This window comes from Gracilinanus agilis, chromosome 4 (assembly GCF_016433145.1).
Source record: "Gracilinanus agilis isolate LMUSP501 chromosome 4, AgileGrace, whole genome shotgun sequence".
In the NCBI taxonomy this organism is placed as follows: Eukaryota; Metazoa; Chordata; class Mammalia; order Didelphimorphia; family Didelphidae; genus Gracilinanus; species Gracilinanus agilis.
In genome coordinates, this window is record NC_058133.1 from 207,999,764 (window position 1) to 208,020,701 (window position 20,938).

At 44.9% G+C, this 20,938-nt stretch overlaps 1 protein-coding gene across 8 annotated transcripts; it reads left to right on the forward strand.

The window, feature by feature from the left end:
- The first annotated feature begins 840 nt into the window (after window positions 1–840).
- EXOC7 (exocyst complex component 7) lies at window positions 841–20,832 on the forward strand. Of its 8 annotated transcripts, XM_044672216.1 has the most exons (21): window positions 841–976; window positions 1,241–1,306; window positions 2,145–2,329; window positions 2,567–2,672; window positions 4,674–4,896; window positions 5,152–5,319; window positions 8,904–8,996; window positions 9,976–10,044; window positions 11,164–11,309; window positions 11,597–11,749; window positions 13,127–13,225; window positions 13,754–13,816; window positions 14,246–14,312; window positions 15,382–15,420; window positions 16,127–16,192; window positions 16,534–16,654; window positions 17,006–17,101; window positions 18,489–18,552; window positions 20,079–20,120; window positions 20,219–20,352; window positions 20,636–20,832. In XM_044672216.1, the coding sequence occupies exons 1-21, from the start codon at window positions 917–919 to the stop codon at window positions 20,736–20,738; spliced, it is 2,163 nt and encodes a 720-aa protein (XP_044528151.1). In that variant the 5' UTR covers window positions 841–916; the 3' UTR covers window positions 20,739–20,832. The 8 variants fall into 8 exon arrangements, with proteins under 8 accessions (XP_044528151.1, XP_044528152.1, XP_044528150.1 ...); XM_044672217.1 differs by lacking the exons at window positions 9,976–10,044; window positions 15,382–15,420 and adding an exon at window positions 6,004–6,015; XM_044672215.1 differs by lacking the exon at window positions 15,382–15,420.
- The last annotated feature ends 106 nt before the right edge of the window (window positions 20,833–20,938 follow it).

Consider the following 20,938-nt stretch of genomic DNA (forward strand, 5'->3'; position numbering starts at 1 on the left):
TTTCCCCAAGGCTCCATCATTAAAGCTCTGTATTGTATTGTCTGTATATTTATGACCTCCAGAAAGAGTACTAATGGGAAGACTAGCAGTGGTGCCCACCGGATTACACAGATTTTTATACACCGTAAATTCTTTGGTGAACGGAGTTGGTAGGGACTGTTGGTGAACTGTTATTTTATTTTTTAATTAATAATCTGTATTTAAAAGAAAAAAGCCAACTTCCCCAAATACAAGAGTGTAAACTGGATCTATACTTTGATGTTGCTTTCAAGTCATTGCCTGCAGCAGGTTGGATCACTAACAAGAACTCAGGTTCCTGAGGTTATACAATTGCCACCACGACCTCCTACCAAGGATACTAAAGGGCGAAGGCCAAAAGGAAGGCTCCATCTTATGGCCCAGCCCCTCAGACAGAGACAGAGATATTCGAGACCCAGTCCCGCCCCTTTCTATTGGGAGGAGGAAAGTCCTCCTCAGCCAGGCTTCGTCCAAAACAATGACCACTGCCGGCTGCATCGATATTCGTTAGTTCTCCAGAGATCTTGGATATCAAACCCCTTTATCAGAGATATTTTATGCAAAGATGTTTTGGCTTCCCTGATAAGGAAAAATATTCTTATATCCCCACTCTCTAAGAACCACATTTGCCACGCCCACCACCGAAAGCGAATTATCACCCCGGAGAAAAAAATTGCGCACATGCGCAGTCTCAGTTGGGGAAAAACCGGAGATGGGGTGCGGTGCGCGCACGCGTAGTCCCAATACCATCTCCACTATTTTGGGCAAGACGCCGGGCGGAAGTGGGTGTGCCAGAGACGGTGGCCGAAGAGGACCGTTCCGGAAAGGGCCTATGGAGTGAGGGGCGCAGGCCGGTGGGGATCGCGGATCTCCGAGGACGGGCCGGTTCGCAGCTGCAATGATTCCTCCTCAGGAGGCGTCCGTGCGGCGGCGAGAAATAGAGGACAAATTGAAGCAGGTGGGGCGGAGGCGACGGGAGGAGGGCGGCATGCGAGGATGGAAGAAGGATTGGGGGGCGCGGATGTGGGCAAAGATCCCAGAGAGAAGGAAAGGCATGGGAGGCGGGTGAGAGCGTTGACAGCCCGGACCCGGAGCCGGAGGGGTCGCAGCCTGGAAGGGGAATCTCCTACTCTCTTTCCCTGCTCTCTCCTGGCCCCGCCTGCGCACTCTGCTGGGTGACTAATGCCCTCCTCTATCATTCATCCTTCCATCCATTCCCCAGGAGGAAGAGACGCTCTCTTTTATCCGAGACAGCCTGGAAAAGAGCGACCAGCTCACCAAGAACATGGTGAGTGTGTGTCAGGGGTTCTGGAGGGCTCCCCAAGGCTGTACACCCCGGACCCAGACCAAGCAGTCACTCAACAAACATTTATCAAGTGCCAACTATGTGCCAGGCACCTTGCTAAGCGCTGGGGATGCAGAAAGAGGTCCAAGACAGTGCCTGCCCTCGAGGAGCTTACAATCTAATATGAGAGACATCGTGCAAAGAAATATTTACAGGTTAAATCAGGATATGTGTGACGCCAGAGATCCTGGCAGATTACATCAAGTAGGAGTGTTTACGTGACCCCGGTTTCCCCATTTGTAACCTGAGTAGGTTGGACTCATTGATCTCTAAGGCCTCTGGCATTTAAACATTCTGTGCTCTCTCTATAACTGGATAATTCTCTGATTCTGTAATTTTAACCAACTTCTCTCACTTGCAGCACCTCTTAAGTTAAGACCCAGAAGCTGGTTACTCTCTCCTTAGTTGGGATTTTCCTTACTAATTCCTTGTTTGGTATCCTGAACAAATATTGATTGGGCTAGATGTGACATTTTGTACTAGGCTTTATAGAATATGGAAAAGAGGTGACTTCTGCGCCAATATTATATATACATATTTATATATAAAATAATGGGGAGATAAGATGGGCACCAGAATGAATATGTTTATCTATGAATATATACACAATCAGATGCATTTCTTTCTCCTATATTATTGTCATATTACCTGTGATCTAACCTAAGCCAGCCTAATGATACTTGTGCTGACAAACTCATAGAGTTGTTGGGAAGAAAGTGCTGTGGAAACCTTAAACACGATAAACCATTTTCAGACTCCAAACTTCCCTCTTTTCCTACAGGTTTCTATCCTATCATCTTTTGAGAGCCGGCTTATGAAGCTGGAGAACTCCATCATTCCTGTGCACAAGCAAACAGAGAATCTACAGCGATTACAAGAGAACGTGGAGAAGACCCTATCCTGTCTAGACCATGTCATCAGCTATTACCATGTGGCCAGTGACACAGAGAAGATAATTAGGGAAGGGTAAGCCAAGCCCAGCTTTTCACATCATTATTCCTACAAAGAATCTGGGCCATATAGTAGGAGTATCTACAATATTGATTCCCTTCTTAGAACATAACATCTTGAATCCCCTTCCTCTTAAACCCAAAAGAGTTCGATCTTCCCTGGTTTGCCACAGGAACTTCCCCCTATCAGGACTACTGAATGTTGTGAGGTGTCCACAACTACCCTTTCCAGCTAACCAGGGACCTTTTATAGCCCCACAGGAAGGCTGGAGGAATACCTAGGATGCATGGCCAAAATACAGAAGGCAGTGGAGTATTTTCAGGACAACAATCCTGACAGCCCAGAGCTGAACCGCGTGGTAAGGGGAACTTCTTTCTTCTCAGTCCACTAGTATTGACCAACAAACATGAGAAGAAATAGTACTTGGCTTCAGTAGTCAAGTATGGAGAATCTAGTAAGCCATGCTCAGCTGTTTCCAACCAGGACCAGGATAACTACAAACATTTGAACCTGTTCATCACAATTTAAGTGTGCAGAATTATACCCAAATTAAAAAAAAATTGGTGTGACCCAGAGCTAGACTAAGATTAAGTTTGGTAATATTTCCTAGAGGAGGTGAATTTGAAGAAAAAGGCTATAGAAAAGAGTGAAAATAGCATTTTGGAGAGTAATGGTTAAAGGATTGACTGTAGAGCCACAAATTACCTTCGAGGTCAATCAGTCCATCCCCTCATTTTACAGATGAAGAAACTAAAGCTCAAAGAACTTAAATGACTTGCCTAGGGTCATAAAGCTAGTAAGTGCTTATGACAGCATTCAAACTCAGAAATGCCTGACTCCAACAGGATCAATCTATCCATTACACTGTGCTACTTACAAATAGTGTCAGTCTCCATTTAACAAATATCTATTTGATCACCTACAATGTGCTAGGTACTGTGCTAAGTCCTAGATGAAGGCCCAGAAATTGATATGGATGAGTTTGTTGGTAAGACAATGAGTGGTTTTAAAACTAGACCAGCATAGAGAGGAGGCATGTGCCATAATGTAGTATGATGGGAGAAAAACCTTAAGACCCACAATTAGAGATTGCAAAGCTGTATGACCTATCCCTGTTGCTGAACTGTTACTTTGCTAATGAGATGTTGAATCTCCCCTGCCCCCACCCAGTTATTTCTTTTCCTAAAAGAATGCAACAAGCCAAGAAGTAGGGGCTAAGAAACTGTATCTTCTCTTCTCAAACAGGAAGTTCTTTCTTGAGAAATTAGAGTATCAGAGGCAGAAATAAATAAAAATTTTAAATGTAGTCAAGAATGGATTTTGATCACAGTGTATAGAGATGATGTTGGGCAAGGCTTTAATGGATCTTTGGTTTTATCATTGTAGGTTCTCACTTCTAGGGATATAGATTACAACCACTCCATTTCTTCTGAGTGATTTTTTGTCCCTGAAGAAATATGGATTTGAACTCAGGAGACCTGAATTCTAATTCTAGCTTTTGTTATTTTCTGTCTGTGTGACTTTGGTCAAGTCACTTAACTTTCCCAAACTTCAGCCTGTTCATTAATCAAGTGAGGAGAGATTTAGACTAGATCAAAAATTCTTATCTTTTTTTGTCTCATAGACCCATTCTCAGAATATTTTGTTGCCTACCTGTATAACTAAAGGAAATGCTAAATTTCAACTTGTAGATAAGTAGAAATAAAGATCTAGTTTTTTTCTCATCCAAGTTCAAAGACAGCCACCCACCCTTGAATCCTACCCATGAATCTTTGGGGTCTTTCTGGCTCTGAATCTGGGGTCTTTTCATTCTTTTGTAAAGTCTCTGTATGCACTAGAGCAGAGATGTCAACTTGCTAATTCCACCTCTCCCTCCAACTGAAAAAAACTAGAGCAGGGGATGAAACATTAAAAAATATAATTGGGAAATGTTTAACAAAACAAAAACACTATATAAAATAGATAGTGCTAATATGTGGTTTCCTAAGTGATACTTGGTCACAAGATCCAGTTTCTCTTTAAGTTTGACAGCAGAGGTCAAGATTTTTGTCAGTACTGATACTAACAAATACTCAAGACATTATAGCAGTAGTTCTTATTGGCATTGGGCTTTATATGGGAATGGATGCACTGAGGGGCCATGGAAGAAGGCAGAGTTCATCTGGGAAGGTTGAATGTGAGTGAATCTGAGTTGATTTAAAGCTTTCTGCAGTGAGTGTGAAAGCATGAGAAGAGGAGAGGGCACTTGGATTTACATAGTGCTAGGGAAGGAACACAACGGCCCATGTGAAGACCTCAGTAGAGAAACAAGGATGGCTAGCTTAACACTAGGAGAGTAAACATTCTCTCCTTCCTGTAGAAGTTCCTGTTTGAGCGTGGAAAAGAGTCCCTGGAGTCTGAGTTCCGAAGTTTGATGACTCGGCACAGTAAGGTCGTCTCCCCTGTGCTTATTCTGGACCTGATCAGTGGGGAAGATGAAATGGAGGCTCAAGATGACATGACTCTGGAGCACCTCTCTGAGAGTGTGCTCCATGATGTCATTCGAATTTCTCGCTGGCTGGTGGAATATGGCAGGAACCAAGGTGAGGGAACCTATCCAGACCTTGCATAAAGGTTCTTGATGCTGCAGAGCTTTCTGCACTGGGTGGGAAGAAGGGAAGGAGTACAGAAGTCACCAGGCTCGGTACCACTCAGGGCCATGTGGACCACTTAAGAAGCAGAAGGCAGTAGGCTGGCCTTGGGAAATTTGGCCATCTGTCCACTAAGACAAGCAGATGCTGTTTGAAAAAACTCTTAACAGGGTCCCTAAACCATGCCACTGTTTGCTGTCTTCTCAGATTTCATGAATGTTTACTATCAGATCCGTTCCAGTCAGCTGGACCGCTCCATCAAGGGCCTGAAAGAGCACTTTCGAAAAAGTACTACTTCTTCTGGAGTTCCTTACTCCCCTGCTATTCCCAATAAAAGGAAAGATACACCTACCAAAAAACCAGTCAAACGGCCAGGTGAGCCCCTATTGTAACTCATCTAATAGAAGGAGGCCTCATCTTCCTTATTCTACCAATATATCAGTTCCTTCTAGAATAACACTGGCTAGTACAGGTATTCTAGCTGCTATGACAACTTTAGGGAGATTATCTTTGTGGTGGCTTCATTACCCTGTGTATCTGGGGAGAAAAATAGATGTCTGTTCACCTAAGAACAAAAGGGTGCTAGCCACCCCTTTCCTCCCATAGAAGTTGCATTTTATATAAAAACCATTCTTCTGAAAAAATCTTCAGAGTGGAAGTCAGAAGATCTCTGAGAATTCAGGGAGTCCAAAGAACTCTAAAGAGAACAAACAGTACATTAGTAATTGGGTCATCTTCTTGATTCTCACCCATTATTTACTTGGTATTTTTAGGGACCTTTTAATTACTGAAGCTGGGCAGTTCTCTTTGGACATCAGTGGAGCTATTGTTCCATGGACATACTTTTGAGGATAGAGCACCCCAAGTCCTCCTTGGAGAGGAAGTGGGTTTAATCTCTGGATTTCATCACAAAGTCAAGGCTGTGTCCTGAGAGATTCTAGGGGAAGATAGTTAGGATGAGGACTGGCACGTGGAGTTGTTGGTATCTTAGATTATCAGTTTACTCTTTTGGTTTTTTTTGTCCCCCTTTGTTCCTTATCATCCCTGTGTCCCAAGCAGTCTACATTCCAGGTAAACAATGTTTCTGTGTGTCACAGCTTGCCTAGCCTTGTCATTTCTAACACAGAGAAGTTTTTCCTTGAGTGAGAGACTGTTCACATACAGCTCATGGTGAGGCTGGGATATTTCAGAAGGATGGTTATGCTGTACCATTAGGGCCCAAAGAGCCAGATTTTTACATCTTCTGCCCCTGCTGTCTACTCCTGAAGGTCAAATTGTTCCCAGGCATTTCCCAATAGAGTTCCACTTCCCATCCTCATAGCAACAGATTTTGGAGTGAAAGCAATGCCTCCCATTTACATAGTATTTTAAGGTTTATAAAATGCCACTCCTCTAACAGCTTTGTGTGCTGTAAGAGTTGTGGGTTAGCCCAGGACTTCAAACCAGCCTTAGACCTCATTCCTTATTGTAAACTTTACCCCTATACTGAATGTGAGAGGCTGTTCTCACACTTAAGAGAGAAGACCACTTGTTCTCCTTCTCCAAAGTTCAACAGTGTTAAGATTGTCAAGTCAGAAATTAGTAAATTGGCCTGTGGCAATGTCCAGGAGCTGCGCCTTGGAGCCAGCCTGAAGAATTAGGAAGCAGACTCCCAATCTACATCTCCCTGCTTCCCTTCTTCCCATATAATTATCCCAGGGTAACCTTCTCAGAGTGCCTGCTGCAAATAATAAAACAGCTTACTAATCGAGTGTTGCAGCTATGTCTCTGACAGCATTGAAACCAAGTGTCTCCTGCAGGAGTCACATCTCCATTCTTTTCCCTTCCAAGATAGTCTTAGTTGGGGAATATGTAATCTTGCCCTTTATATCACTTGGGTCATCTGCCTGTCTCCTTCACAGTGTTTTTTGCTCTCATTCTTTGCCAGACCCTTGGAACCCTACAGCTGATTGTGGATAGCTCTCTATCCTTGGAGACAGATTCTCTCAGGAAGTAGTAACCTGACCCCATTGCCAGGGTGAGGACATAACCCATTCTTGGCTTGTAAACATAAGAAGAGAAATTACAGAAAATGCCCAAGAGCAGTTCTCAGGTGGTATCCCAGGAGTTAAGGAAGGAATCCCAGGTTGCAGAGGAGCCTGGGGCTCTGGATCTTTATAAAGTGTGAGGAAGGGAACTAGGGAGGTCATGAGTCAAAACAATAACTGACATCTTTACTTGTGGAACTAACTTCATGCCTAACTTTAGAGGAGTTGAAACAAGGAACTAGCCAGCTGTTTTTGTAGCCCTGATAAACTTGGCAGATGTTTTAATTGAGGTCCTAGTTTCCTGGTCCATCCTGATATATCAGTTGGTTTCCCAGTTGGTTGTTTGCTTCTGGTGTCAGACTTGAATCTGACTGCCTCATTAGCATGACCTGTTTGTTCGGGAGAAAGAAAGGGCAAGGGCAACAGATACTGAGCAGGGGCAGCCAAGTTCATCTTTTAATAACTAAATGAATTTCTGTGCTACAATGAAGAGCTGAGCCATTTAAAACCTTCCTGAAGCAGAGAATGGCTAGTATCTAGGAGCCTGCCCCAGCTGTTCATTTTGATTCCAGAGTAAAGAGTGTCAGGGGTGGCAAGGAGAAAAGGAGACCTCGGGGCAGGAAGGAAGGGGAATATCAAAATAGAGGTAGCTAGATAGCATAGCAACACACCTAGAGTTAGGAAGATCTGGATTCATATCTGGCCCCAGACACTGCCTAGCTATGTGACTGAGCAAGTCATTTAACTACAATTGCCTAACCCTTGCTGCTCTTCTTTCTTAGAATTAATACTTAGTATCAATTCTAAGATAGCAGTTAAGGATTTAAAAAAAGAAAAGGAAAGAAAGAAATGTCAAAATAGAGAAGATACAGAATTGAGCCTTTCTCCTTCCCCATCTACCTATTTTGTTAATCAGTTTGCTTTATTAATTTTAACATTTTATTTGACTTTTCCAAGTTTTCTTTTTGGAGTGTCTTGTTTACACGGCAATGTCTGACCCAGGAAACTGCTGGCTTCATGATATTGTTTGTGTTGTTTGAACCTGACACTAACTGTTCTGTTGTTTTTTTTCTCCCATGCCAAGAATGCGTTCTCCACTTTTCAGTCCTTTCTCTCTCTACTTCCCATGTGGCTTCTGTTTGGTTCTCTCTTGGCTTCCAGGTTTTTTTCTGAGTTCTTTGGGCAGTTTCAGTGACTTGCTGCTCCAGGGAGGCCCATGGCCAGTACTAGATTGGTCTCTGGGCATCTCTGCCTTAAGCCTTTGGGCTCTCATCTCCAGAGGTCTCTTGGACCCTTTTCACTAACTCCCAGATTCTGCCTCCCTTTTTCTGTTTGAATCTTGAGGACTAGCACTGAGCATGCTCATAGAACCCTTCCTAGAGTGTGAGGACTAAGCCATGTGTCTGGTGGCTTCAAGTAGAGCTTACTCCAGGATCTTCAGGAGAACCTCCTCTGGGAGATCCAGGAATAAGGGCTCTTTCTCCCAGCTGATTATCTCTACTGTGGGAGGGTGGGCAGGCAGGCTCCTTGTTAACACTTCTTCTCTTCCAGGCACCATGCCTTTTCTAGTTAAAGTGCCACCCAGTGAGCAGTATCTTGTTCTCTGCCTGGATTCTCTTCCTTACTTGCTCCATCTCCTCAGTTTTACCCAGTTTCAAGAGAATCTGGGATCAGGGAGCACTTTGAATAATATCTGCTCTTAAGACTTAAGAGACTTGACTTGGGAACAGTGTTTCCTTTCCCTTACCTCTAAGTCTCAGGTGCCACCCTGGGAAGTGGCAGGAACACTCTGGGTAAAGGTGTATCCTGGGCATGCTTACTGTTGTCAGGCTGGGTGTTGTGGGCCTTTGGGACTGGTGGAGGGCTGCTGCTGTTTTCTCTTACTCATTTCCTAGGTCTTCTTGTCTCCTCTCTATGTGGCTCTGGTGACAGGGACGATTCGTAAGGCTCAGAACCTTCTGAAACAGTATTCTCAGCATGGTCTAGATGGGAAAAAGGGGGGTTCTAACCTCATTCCTCTGGAAGGTAATCACCCAGTATTTCTGTCTCCTTTCTACCCACTCCTTCACTGTGTGTCCCATTCATTTGGTAGGGCAGAGCCTCCGACCATACTGGGACCCCCAACCCTTCCCTGGGCTGTGGTGGTAACCCATCTTTCTGTAAGAAGGGATGGGTGGGAATTGCAGTGTATTGGCACTACACTGGCTTCAACTGGCCTGGTGGCATTTTTCTTGGCATTGGGTCTAGACCTGTCTGGCAAACGGCAGCTCTGCCCTCCCGGAGGACACCCTGCCCCTTCCCTCCCTGTCTGTTTCTGTTTCCTTCTGTTTAAACTCAAAAAAAAGTTCTCAGCCAGTGGAGCAGCCCTTTCACATTCAGATTGGCAATGTAAGACCAAACTATCCCAAAACCCCTTTGGGAGGTGAATGGTGAACAAAGATGGATATGACCAGGTCACTGGATAGGGCTTCTCTCCCCACTTCTACCTGGCTAGGTGCTCTTCACAGAACTGATTCTGTTCCAGAAGTGGGACATCTCTGCCCAAAGTGGCACCAAAAAGGCTTTTGTGCCTGATCAAACTAGAACAACATTATTAGACAGTAGAGAAGTTTTCTCTCCCTGTGTTTGCAGAGGGATTTGGAGTTAGAGATGAAGAAGCTCCCTTAGTCTCAGGGGTATTGGAGTACCTCTAGCTTCTCTCATCCCCTTCTTCCTCATGCATGGGTTTTCCCTTTTAGCCTCCAGGCTAGGAAGGAGATGGGAAAGATGTAACTATTAGAGGGGATTCCAGGAAGCACTGCTGCTCAGGCTTGAAAAGGCTGTTCCAATGGTAATTTGAGACATAGGAGGGGCTCAAAGCCCTTTCCCAAGTCTCCCTATTCCCCATCCCCTCCCATCAAGTGTTTCTCTTCTGGAGACTGAGGAGTTCCCACCCCTAAGAGACAGCCCACTCAGTCCCCTGGATAAACCGCTGCTTGTGTTTGTGCGGCCAACATCTCGCTAGGTCACGAGCATGATTTCCGAGTTAAGCATCTGTCCGAGGCCCTGAACGACAAGCACGGGCCACTGGCCGGTGAGTACTGTGGCATAACCAGCTGCCGATGGCTTCCTTTGCAGCATCTCCCACTATGGGCCAACGTGTTGGCTGGACCCCCCCCCCCCCCCCCGGCTTTTGATGGCCCTATCCTGTACTGTCCTTTCTCTTTGGCTATAGCTCTTATTTGTCACCCTCCAGATGGAGGTACTGCTGCGTCAGGAGAGTGGAAAGACACCTCTCATTGACCAGGGATGGAGCTGGAGAAGAAACCAGAGCTACAGGGAACAGAGAGGGAGAGCAGCTGCTCTCCATCTGACTATAGCTCCTTGGCACTGGCAGCAGCCCCAGAGCCTAAATCTCATGGACTTCTGCCTCCCTCTCCCAGCTCTGAGTGGGCTTCCCCCAGGCTGTTCTGCTGTTGCTCTTGCCTGTGAGAATACTCTTGCTGGCTCTTAATATTAAGACCCTTTCTCTTCTCCTTTGGGGTGCTGGCTTCAAGGAATCCCTTCCTCTCCATTATATTTGGATGGAGGGAAAAGCTAATATATTTTCTCAGGTTTTGGCCACCAGGCCACTTGGCTCATGGGGAACAATGTGTTTTTCACTGTCTCCATCCCTCCTAGTGGTATTGCTGAAGGGAATCATGCTAGGGCTCTCCCTGCATCTTAGCCTATTGTTAACTATGTCGTAAAGGGCCCACATTATGGAAGGAAACACTATTTCTTCAATAGGAAAGGAGCTGTGTTCAATTCTCCAATAATGGATGTTGCTCTACCTAGGGCTTCTTCCTGGCTAAGACCATTCATGGTTTTTAGCATTTGGCAGCTGAGTAGGGCCTAGCCTAGCCTTTCCAGGAAAGGAGATTAAGAGTTCTCTTCCTCTTTGCATCTTTATGGGATGCAGATGTTCTGGGTTTGCACTCTTCAGTCTGTAGTCAGAATTAACAGAAGAGAGATGAGGCTCCCCATTTTCTTTTTGTTCCCTTACACCCAGTAAATTTTCCAGATACAGGGCAACCTGACTCCATTCTCCATGTTGCTGGTCTGGGCATCAGGCAGAAAGCCTGAGGGGTAACCCACACTCCAGAATGAGCACTGGGCTGGGAGTGAAGTTGCTCCCCAGGCCAGTAGCTCAGAGTTTGTGCTATTTCCACAGGGAGGGATGATATGCTGGATATGGAAATCGATGCCTACATCCACTGCGTCAGTGCCTTTGTCAAGTTGGCACAAAGCGAGTACCAGCTGCTGACAGATATCATCCCGGAACACCATCAAAAAAAGACCTTTGACTCCCTTATCCAGGTCCTACTTTTGCTTCTACATGAATTCTCTGGGTCTTTACTCACCTGCTTACAATCAGAGCTGTGTCTAGATTTTCTGAAGCTTATATTAGGGTTGTTCTTCATAGCCTTTTATACCCTAGCCGTCATTGAGCCCTGTAGGATCTGTGTTGAATTCTGTGCCTTCCATGTCTTAAAAGTATGGCACCTAGCTCCACAGAACATGCCCCACTTTACCCATTTTGTCCTTCCCACTTCGATGCGTATCTTTCTCTGCTGACCTGCCTCCCTCTGGCCCCTTCCTCTTAGGACGCATTGGATGGACTGATGATGGAGGGGGAGAACATTGTGTCAGTTGCCCGAAAGGCCATCATCCGACATGACTACTCAGCTGTACTCACAGTCTTCCCCATCTTACGGCATCTTAAGCAAACCAAGCCCGAGTTTGATCAGGTACTTCAGGTATGTGTCAAAAAGATGTTCACAGGGACAAAACAAGGAAGGTAGAGATCTTACACTTAGCCTAAGCTTTGCCTTCCCCATTTTCTTTTCCCTTTAGCATTCTCCTTATAAGTCTATAAATCAAGTCAACAAGCATTTATGAAGTGCCTACTATGTGCTATTCTGAGGATATAAGGAAAGACCAAAAACCCCACAGTCCTGGCTCTCAAGGAGCTCACAGTCTTATGGAGACAACATGAAAACAACTACATACAGACAAGAAAATACAGGATAAATTGGGGGTAGTCTCAGAGGCAAAGCACTAACATTAAGGAGGACTGGGATAGGCTTCTTGAAGGACTTCAGCTGAGACCTGAAGGAAGCCAGGGAAACTAGGAGGTGGAGATGAGCATAGAGAACATTCTGGGCATGGAGAACAGCCAGGGAAGATACTCAGGATCAGAAGAGAAACAGCCAGGAGAATCATTATTACTGGATTGAAGTGAATATAGATAGGCCTAGAGATGGGAGATGCTAGGTTCAAATTGGGCCTCAGACATATTTCCTAGCTAAGTGACCCTGGACAAGTCACTTGACCCCTACTGCCTAACTTTTACCACTCTTCTACCTTAGAACCAATACATAGTATTGATTCTAAGATGAAAGGTAAGGGCTTAAAAAAGAGAGAGAGAGAATATAGAGGAGAATAGGGTATAACGTAAGGAGTTACCTCTTAGAATTCCTTCTTTCAATCATGTGTGTTTTGCTACTAGAAATATCTAGGTGGCTCAATGGATAGAGAGCCAGGCCTAGAGACAGAAGATCCTGGGTTCAAAGCTGGCCTCAGATACTTCCTTGCTGGGTGACTCTGGGGAAGTCACTTAACCTCCATTTCCTAGCTCTTATTGTTCTTCTACCTTGGAATCAATACACATTACTGATTCTAAGACAGAAGGTAAGGGTTTTAAAAAAAAAAAAGTTTTACTGCCCTGATTTTACAGATGAGGAATCTGAGGCTCAGAGTGGTTTACTTGTCCAAGGTCATACTCCTTACGTAAGTAGCAGAGCTAAGATTTGAGGCCAAGTCTTCCAATTCTAAATCCTAGCATTCTTTCTACTCTACCATGGTAACCTTTCCCCATTCTCCATTTCACATTTCAGTTTTCCAGCTAGGGTCCAACCCCCATCCATCTTCTCCATGGCCCTGAGCAGATAGGGGCAGGTATCCTGTTGTCAGTGCAGAAAGGGAAAGGTTGTTTGCCATCTCAGCCCAGGGTGAGTTAGGGTGGAGCTGGGAGTATTCAGTTGAGCTTCCAGAGAACTGCCAGGAGGGAAGGAGTTGTGATTAGCTGCTGGAAGGCTGTGGCCCTTTTGTGATTGTCCAGAGTGTCCTTATAGGGCACAGCTGCCAGCACCAAGAACAAGCTGCCAGGACTCATTACTTCCATGGAGACCACTGGTGCCAAAGCCCTTGAGGATTTTGCTGATAACATCAAGGTAACTTTTCTTCCCAATCATATTTTTAGATCAGGGCAGAAGCCATGGCTGGGGAGTTGACTTAAGGACATCTGAATTACCCAGTATGAAGACAGTTCAGCTGAGTTTAAAGTTGAAGGAAACATGATTATAGAATTAGATGTAGGTAGAGGTAGATGGGTTACTGTGCTGCCAGTTTGGAGCATACCACCAGATGCTTTCCTTTTTTCCTCAGTATTGGCTTCCAGATCCCTTTTGAAACTCTTCTTGGGCTAGAAAATGCTTATCTTAATATTTCCCTGCCCTTTTCCCTTGTTGGTACTTTCGGGCCCCAGCTTGAGGCATTGGGGTGGAATTTCCCAGCTCCTTTAGGCCTAGTCACCATCTGCCAGTAGGCTCCAGCAAGCAGGAGGAGGGAGGAAGAGACCTCCAAGGGAAAAAACCACTTTGGGAAGCAGTCCAAGGTGTTCTCAGTCACTCTTTTGGAGAGGATTCTATCATCTTCCTCAGTCACTCTTTTAATTGCATGTGGAATTCTCATTTTCACAGAATGACCCAGACAAGGAATACAACATGCCCAAGGATGGCACTGTCCATGAGCTCACAAGCAATGTAGGTATTGTTGAGATAACTCTTGTGGTTGGGAATGAATGGCCTGTACAGAACATCAAGGCTAAGAGTCTAATCCCTGGGCATGCTGAGCATTTGGCTTAGAGAGGCCTGTCTTTCTGCCTCCTAAGTGTTGGGAAAAGTTAGGGGTGAACAGTGGTAGTTCTTGAAGTCATTTAACAGAGTGTCCCTTTGCATGGCAAGTCATGGAATGCATCATTTTAATCGGTGCAGCCTATATCTTTTTCAAGGGAGGAGATCCTCTGAGCTTTACAGGCTTAGCCAGGACTCCTCTTCATTGTCTTTTGTGGAGAGCAGAAACTGCCCTTCTCCTGGGCATACCTGAAACAGGGTGGTGTGGGTAGCCAGTCAGAATTTTGAACCCTATCAGTCTAACCCTTTTTTTTCTGACCCCACTCTCTTTTCATTTAGGCCATCCTCTTCCTGCAGCAGCTTCTAGACTTTCAGGAAACAGCTGGTGCCATGCTGGCCTCACAAGGTACCATCTTTAATTGAGAAATGTCCCTCCTACTCCACATCCACAGCCTCCCTGCTGGTCATAACTTCCTCTGGGTACTCTTGGCCTTGGGCTCTGTCCCACTATCAGGTTTACATCCCTAGCCAGCTCTGGGTTGATGGAAGGGTAGAGGAACGTTTTCTCTATAGCAGGGTTTGGCAACCTTTTTGGCCATGAGAGCCATAAACGCCACATTTTTTAAAATGTAATTTCTTGAGAGCCGTACAGTGCTCACAGTGCGCGCTCCTGTAACAGCGCCTGAAAAAAAATTGACTTCATGGCTCCTGCAGAAAGAGCCATATCTGGCCCTCAAAAGAGCCAGATATGGTTCGAGAGCCATACGTTGCCGACCCCTGCTCTATAGCTACAGAATATGAACATTTCTCAGAGGCCCCGTTAAGCAATTCTAATGGGAATTGGGAAGCCAAAAAAGCCTGGAAGATTATGGACAGGAAGGTGTGATTGAGTGTCCTATCCTGTCCTGACACCACCCTGACAACCTGTCAATCCCTTTAACTTTCCTGGCTTTTAGCAATAACAACCACATGTTTCCAGGAGGGTTTCATATTGCCCTACCTGTTTTCATGTTTTTCCACCTTCTCTCCTTATTCTTCCCTCTGTCTTATCTACCACTTCTGCTTAATCACAGCTTCAGACAGTTTGTCTTTTCAGTGCCTAAGGATATGGGCTTCCCCAACATTTATTTCTAGGTCCTCCAGGTCAGGGCTGTCTGCTAAAGACCTGTCATAACAGGCCTCAGGCTTAGGAGGCAAAGGTGGTAGAGGAAATTTTGGGGGTCCTCAGAGCTCAGTGATTGTGTCCTCCCTCTCTCCCTCTTCTGGGAATGGAGAAGTGGTTTAAGTTATATTTGGTCACAGAGATAGTGCATTTTGTCCTGTGCGTACTCAGGATTTTTTTTGGGTAATGAATGTCTGCTTACCCTGGATAAGATCACTGTTTCTAACCTATTTTTTTGCACTTTGCATCTTTCTGTTTTCTCTCTTTTCTCCTTTGCATCCCTTTTCTGTCTGCTCTGCCTCTAACTCCGTAGTCCTTGGGGACACATACAATATTCCTTTAGACCCCCGAGGTAAGCAGTGGGGATCTGGCTCCTCACCCCTTCTCCTCCCTGTACGGGCAATTGGAGCCTGTTTGGGGTGGTCTTTGAGGTTGTGGGAGAAAATTGGAGGGAGAGGCTCTTAGTCTCTTCAGGGGAAGGTCTAGACATCAGTTCCTTCTTTCATAGTTGGTTTGGATTAGAGTTCATCCTAACAGCAACCTTCCTGTCTCTCCTCTGCCCAGTAACTAAACCCATATTCCATTCTGCCTTTGGGCTCACCACTTTCCACCCCTATTTTCCTTCTGCTCCCTGGACCTTTGATATCTGCAAGAGGGGCTGGATAAAGGAGTGTGAGGAAGGCACAATGGAGAGGCTGGAAATAACTTGTTCCTGGACTTTCCCATTGAAATCCAGGATTAGTGGGATGAACAGAGCATACCTCCTTTGTTCAAAGGAGGGAATGTGGTCTGAAGTTATCTTCGTGTCCCTGCTTTGCCAGCATTTACACATGCCATATTTTCTGCCTTTTCTTGGGGCCTATTTTCCCTCCCACCATCCCTGATGAAGGGCTTGACTTAGCAGGGAAAAGTTGGACCAGCTTGATGTCTCTTTCCTCCCTCTCTTTGAAGGTCTTTCCTGGCCCTAGAAAACTGGCAGGTCCAGTATTTGGTGAGCCAGATAGCTCTGTTGTCTGCTGGCCATCAGGATAACTTGTCCAAGGATTTTCTTTTTACAGAGACAAGTTCCTCTGCCACCAGCTATAACTCCGAATTCAGCAAACGACTACTAAGCACCTATATCTGTGAGTGTTCTGTCTGATCTTCTCCACCCTTGCCAACTCCCGGGACCCTTGGCCTCACAGGCCTCTCCTTTCTTTGTATGCTCTTCATTTTCTCTTACAACCCTTCTAAAGGCTGTTGTACCCTGACTTCTGATTCCAAGACCTAAAGAAGCCAGATCCTAAAGCCTCAAGTTCCTGGGTCATGATACTCAGTATAGCCAGGAGTCTGAGGTGTGACAGGGAGGGGGCCTGTGGTGGCCTCTGACCCTGCTGGGGAATCATGGGCTGGGGTTTGGTTTGTGGGTCCTCTTATTTGCTGCTAGACAGGCCCTATGGTCTTGGTCCTATCCCTTTCTGTGCAGGTAAAGTTCTCGGTAACCTGCAACTAAACCTGCTCAGCAAGTCCAAAGTATATGAGGACCCAGCACTAAGGGCCATTTTTCTGCACAACAACTACAACTACATCCTCAAATCCCTGGAAAAGTGAGTGTGTCACCATCCCTATCCCCATTCACATGGCCGTGTCCTTCTCCGTGCTCCCATGTCTGGTCCCTCCAGCCTCTTATCTCCTTGGGCTCTTTCTTCTCCTTTATATAAGGTTCCTGAAGCCTTCTTTCCTGTATGCACAAGTAAGGAGGAGGAGGAGGAGAAGCATCTACTGGACAGAGCTCTGGCTGTGTTGAAGGGTTTTCTTAAATTTTGAACCAGGCCCCCAAGTCTGACCTTAGCTCTTCCTGCCCAGCGAGAAGGGAATAAGAGACCTCCCTCCTGTTCTTGTGACAAGGCTTCGTGGGAAGGCAGCTAAAGCTGCCCCTTTCCCCCTTTGCTCCAAAGGTCAGAACTCATCCATCTGGTGGCAGTGACCCAGAAGACAGCTGAGCGCTCGTACCGAGAACACATTGAGCAGCAGATTCAAACATACCAGCGCAGGTCAGAGAAATGCATCCCCCACCCCTGCCTCTACCCTATCCTTCTCCTTCAGGCCATCCTCTCCCATTTTTAAACCTTTACTTTCTGTCTTAGAACCAATACTGAATATCATTTCCACAGCAGAAGAGTGGTAAGGGCTAGGCATTTGAGATGAAATGACTTGTGGGATCACACAGCTAAGAAGTACCTAACACCAGATTTGAATTCCCATCTCTAGGCCTGGCTCTCTATCCATTGAACCACCTAGCTGCCCCTTTCTCCCATGACTCTTTACACTCCCTATTCAGCTTTTATCCTAGGGCAGCATGAAGAAACTGCAGTCCCCTGAAGTGGAGCCTCAGTTCTGTCTGACTCATTGCTTGGTTTCATCCCACTCTGTGGGTGATATTGTCTTGACTACTAAAACGCCAGGAATCCTTCTGTCACCATGGCCAAATGGACTTTTGAATTTTGGTTCTTCTATTCAAAGCTCAACCTCTAAATCTTTAAGAATAAGAATAATTGAATAAATGTGACCAGAAACAAATCAATAATTAGGACTTCAGAGGACTGGGATAATCTATGACCCAAGTGATTAATGAAATGTGACAAAGTTTACTGATACACAGTTCCAGGTTAGATCCAGGCTAGATTACACAAGATGGGGAGAGATAACAAAGACAAAGAATGGGTCAAAGAATCTTCTGAACTTCTGCCTCCATTCTCTTCCCTAATTTTCTGTCTCTCCTTCCTCTTTAGTCAAAATATTGACTATTTTTCTACCCTTTTTTCTCTACCTTTCTATATGTATATTCTCTTCTTAAAAACAAACCAGAAAAAACCCTTATCTTCTGTCTTTGTATCAATTTTAAGACAAAAGCAGCAAGGGCTAGGCAATCAAAAGCAAATCACTGATCCAAGGTCACACAGCCAAGAAGTGTCTAGGGTCATATTTGAATCCAGGTCCTCCCAACTCCAGGGAGCTCTATCCACTGTGCTATGTAGCTACCCCATATGTTTCTTTCCTTTTCCCATTTTCCTCTATCTCTTCCTCCTCTCTCACATCTCATGTGTATCTACTTTAACTGACCATAATTTAGAACTATATTCTGTAGTATTAATTGTATTTATTGAGTATTTTATAGTCTTTCTTTATTTTAAGAGCTAATAAATTGAATATTTTATCATTCTAAGGGGGAAAAAGTCCCCAGAATTGTTTTTTGGTTTTGTTCAAGCCAAGGTTAAAGAGAAGAAAGAATAAAAAGAGGCCATTTTCCCTCCTATCCAACTTTACCTTCACCTCCCCCTACACACACACCTGATTTAAAGGAAGAAAGATTAAAGGCTATAGGCAGGTTTTTCCATACCCTTGTCTTGGTCTGATATTCGTGCTCTTATATTTTGGCAGCTGGCTAAAGGTAACTGACTACATTTCTGAAAAGAACCTACCTGTATTCCAACCTGGAGTCAAGGTAAGTAGGACAAGAAGTGTGGACTGGTCAGGGAATATATTCAGCTCATATGACATATTCATTGCCTCTGCAAAACAACTTAAAGGGATTATTTTTACCCCCACTTCCCAACCTTGAGAGTAAACTGGGCATTGAACTGAGGTTGTCTTGTCATGCTGAACTTTTTCTCCCAGAGAAAATTCTTAGAAAGGTCCCTAAAAACAGCCAGAGTAACCAGCATAGTCCTAGGTGTGGCCACTGAGCAGATGAGTTAGAGCAACCCTTATTTGACTCACATCATGGTACATTAAGAGATGCCTAGGATGTCCTTATCCTGGATTGGTGCATTTTCTTTTTCTTTTTTTTTTTGATGTTTCTTTCAAAATTTTTATTGCTATCTTTTGATTTTACACTTTAAAATCATTTTTATTTATAAATATACCTTCCCAGATTCCCTGCCAATTACTTGTAATTAACAATCAATAAAAAAGATATGGGGCAGTGAGATGGCTCATTGAATACAGAAGCAGTCCTGGAGATGGGAAGTTCAAATCTAGCGTCAGATACTTCCTAACTAGGTGACCCTAACCAAGTCACTTACCCCCCATTGCTTAGTCCTTACCACTCTTCTGTCTTGAAACCAATACACAATTGAGTCTAAGACAGAAGACAAAAAACACAAAGTTTTAAGGGGGAAAAAAGATAAGCCTGATCATACATACAGTGTTCCACTCCTGTGGTTTCCTACCTCTTCTTTTTTATTCATTTAAAAAAAATTTTTTTAAACCTTACCTTCCATCTTAGAATCAATACAAATGGGGTTAAGTGACTTGCCCATGGTCACACAGCTAGGAAGTATCTGAAACCACATTTGAACCCAGGACCTTTCATCTCTAAGCCTCCTCTCTATCCACTGAGGCACCTTGCTGACCCCCTCCATACCTCTTCTTCAAAGCCATACCAGCTCTCTTTGCTCCTAAGAATAAATAATGTAATTCCCAATGTTTAGGAGCCAGTCTGTTTAATCTCTAGGTCTTACAGAACTTGCCGGCTCCTGGTTTGACTTCACATGTTCTATGACATGTACCAGATGAGAACAAAAAGTACCCAGATGACTGATACAGGATGATATGTTTCCTGATGTATCTTTTGTTTTCATTGCAATAAATTATAACTAGGTAATGGACAGTCAGTTGCCATCAGGATGGGAACTTGGACCAATAAGGGAAATTGGAAGAATGATTATTTGGGGAGTAATCAAACAGGACAGGGAAGAGCATCTGTATTTTACAATGAAATAACTTCATGGGGAGCAGCTGGGTGGCTCAGTGGATTGAAAGCCAGGCCTGGAGACACAAGATTCTGTATTCAAATCTGGCTTCAGACACTTTTTAGCTGTGTGATCCTTGGCAAGTCACATAACCCCCATTACCTTACCCTTCCCACTTTTCTGCCTTGGAATCAATGCAGTTTTTAATTTGAAGATGGAAGATAAGGGTTTAAAAAAAAACAACTTCATCTATCTTCTCTATTCCCTGTGCCCCTAGCTCCGAGACAAGGAACGACAGATGATAAAGGAACGCTTTAAGGTGAGCCATGACCTGCCCTCTCCTTTCTCAGCTGGTATTGCCATATGAACTTGAGCCAAATGACCACTGAGATTTCCCTTTCCCCATATTCTCTGAAGGGCTTCAATGATGGCCTCGAAGAGCTCTGCAAAATCCAAAAGGCCTGGGCCATTCCAGACACTGAACAGAGGGACAAGATCCGCCAGGCTCAGAAAACCATTGTCAAAGAGAACTATGGGGCCTTCCTGCACAGGTAGGACCTTTTTATCTCTTCCTTCTACCCCACCAGCCTTCCCATCTGAATCTTTGCGTTTTTGCTTAGCCCATTCAGCTTGTGTCCCCAAGAAAGGAAATGGGGAGATGGGCTGGGATTAGAAAACTAGTGCCCCTGTCTTCTGCCTCGGGGAACTTGGGAAGCACACTACAGTGCTGAATCCCATGCCTGGAAGTTCCCAGAAGGGAATCTTAAAATCCTAGACTAGAGGTGAAATTCTGCAGGTGCCCTTTCCCTTCCTGATTATCCCATGCCTGGGCAGGTATGCCAGCGTACCCTTCACCAAGAATCCTGAGAAGTACATCAAGTACCGCGTGGAGCAGGTGGCAGACATGATCGAGCGCCTATTTGACACATCAGCCTGATTGTGCCATGTCACCGTGGCATCTCCGTGGCACCCCAGTGTCCCTCCGCAGGCCTGACCCCATTTATCAGACAGATAAACCAGGGTTAATACTGCTTTTTGGCGGAGTGAGTTTGAAGTCCTTTGGGGCAGGGACCTTCCTTCAGAGTTCTTTCTCTGTTTCCTCCTGACCGCCCAGCTTTAATTGGGCCTGTGGCCCTT

Coding starts and splice junctions, on each gene's coding strand:
- EXOC7 (XM_044672216.1), top strand. CDS start 917: ATGATTCCTCCTCAGGAGGCGTCCGTGCGGCGGCGAGAAATAGAGGAC. Junction 8,997..9,975: donor TAACCTCATTCCTCTGGAAG/GTAATCACCCAG, acceptor ACATCTCGCTAG/GTCACGAGCATGATTTCCGA. Junction 13,817..14,245: donor TCCATGAGCTCACAAGCAAT/GTAGGTATTGTT, acceptor CTTTTCATTTAG/GCCATCCTCTTCCTGCAGCA.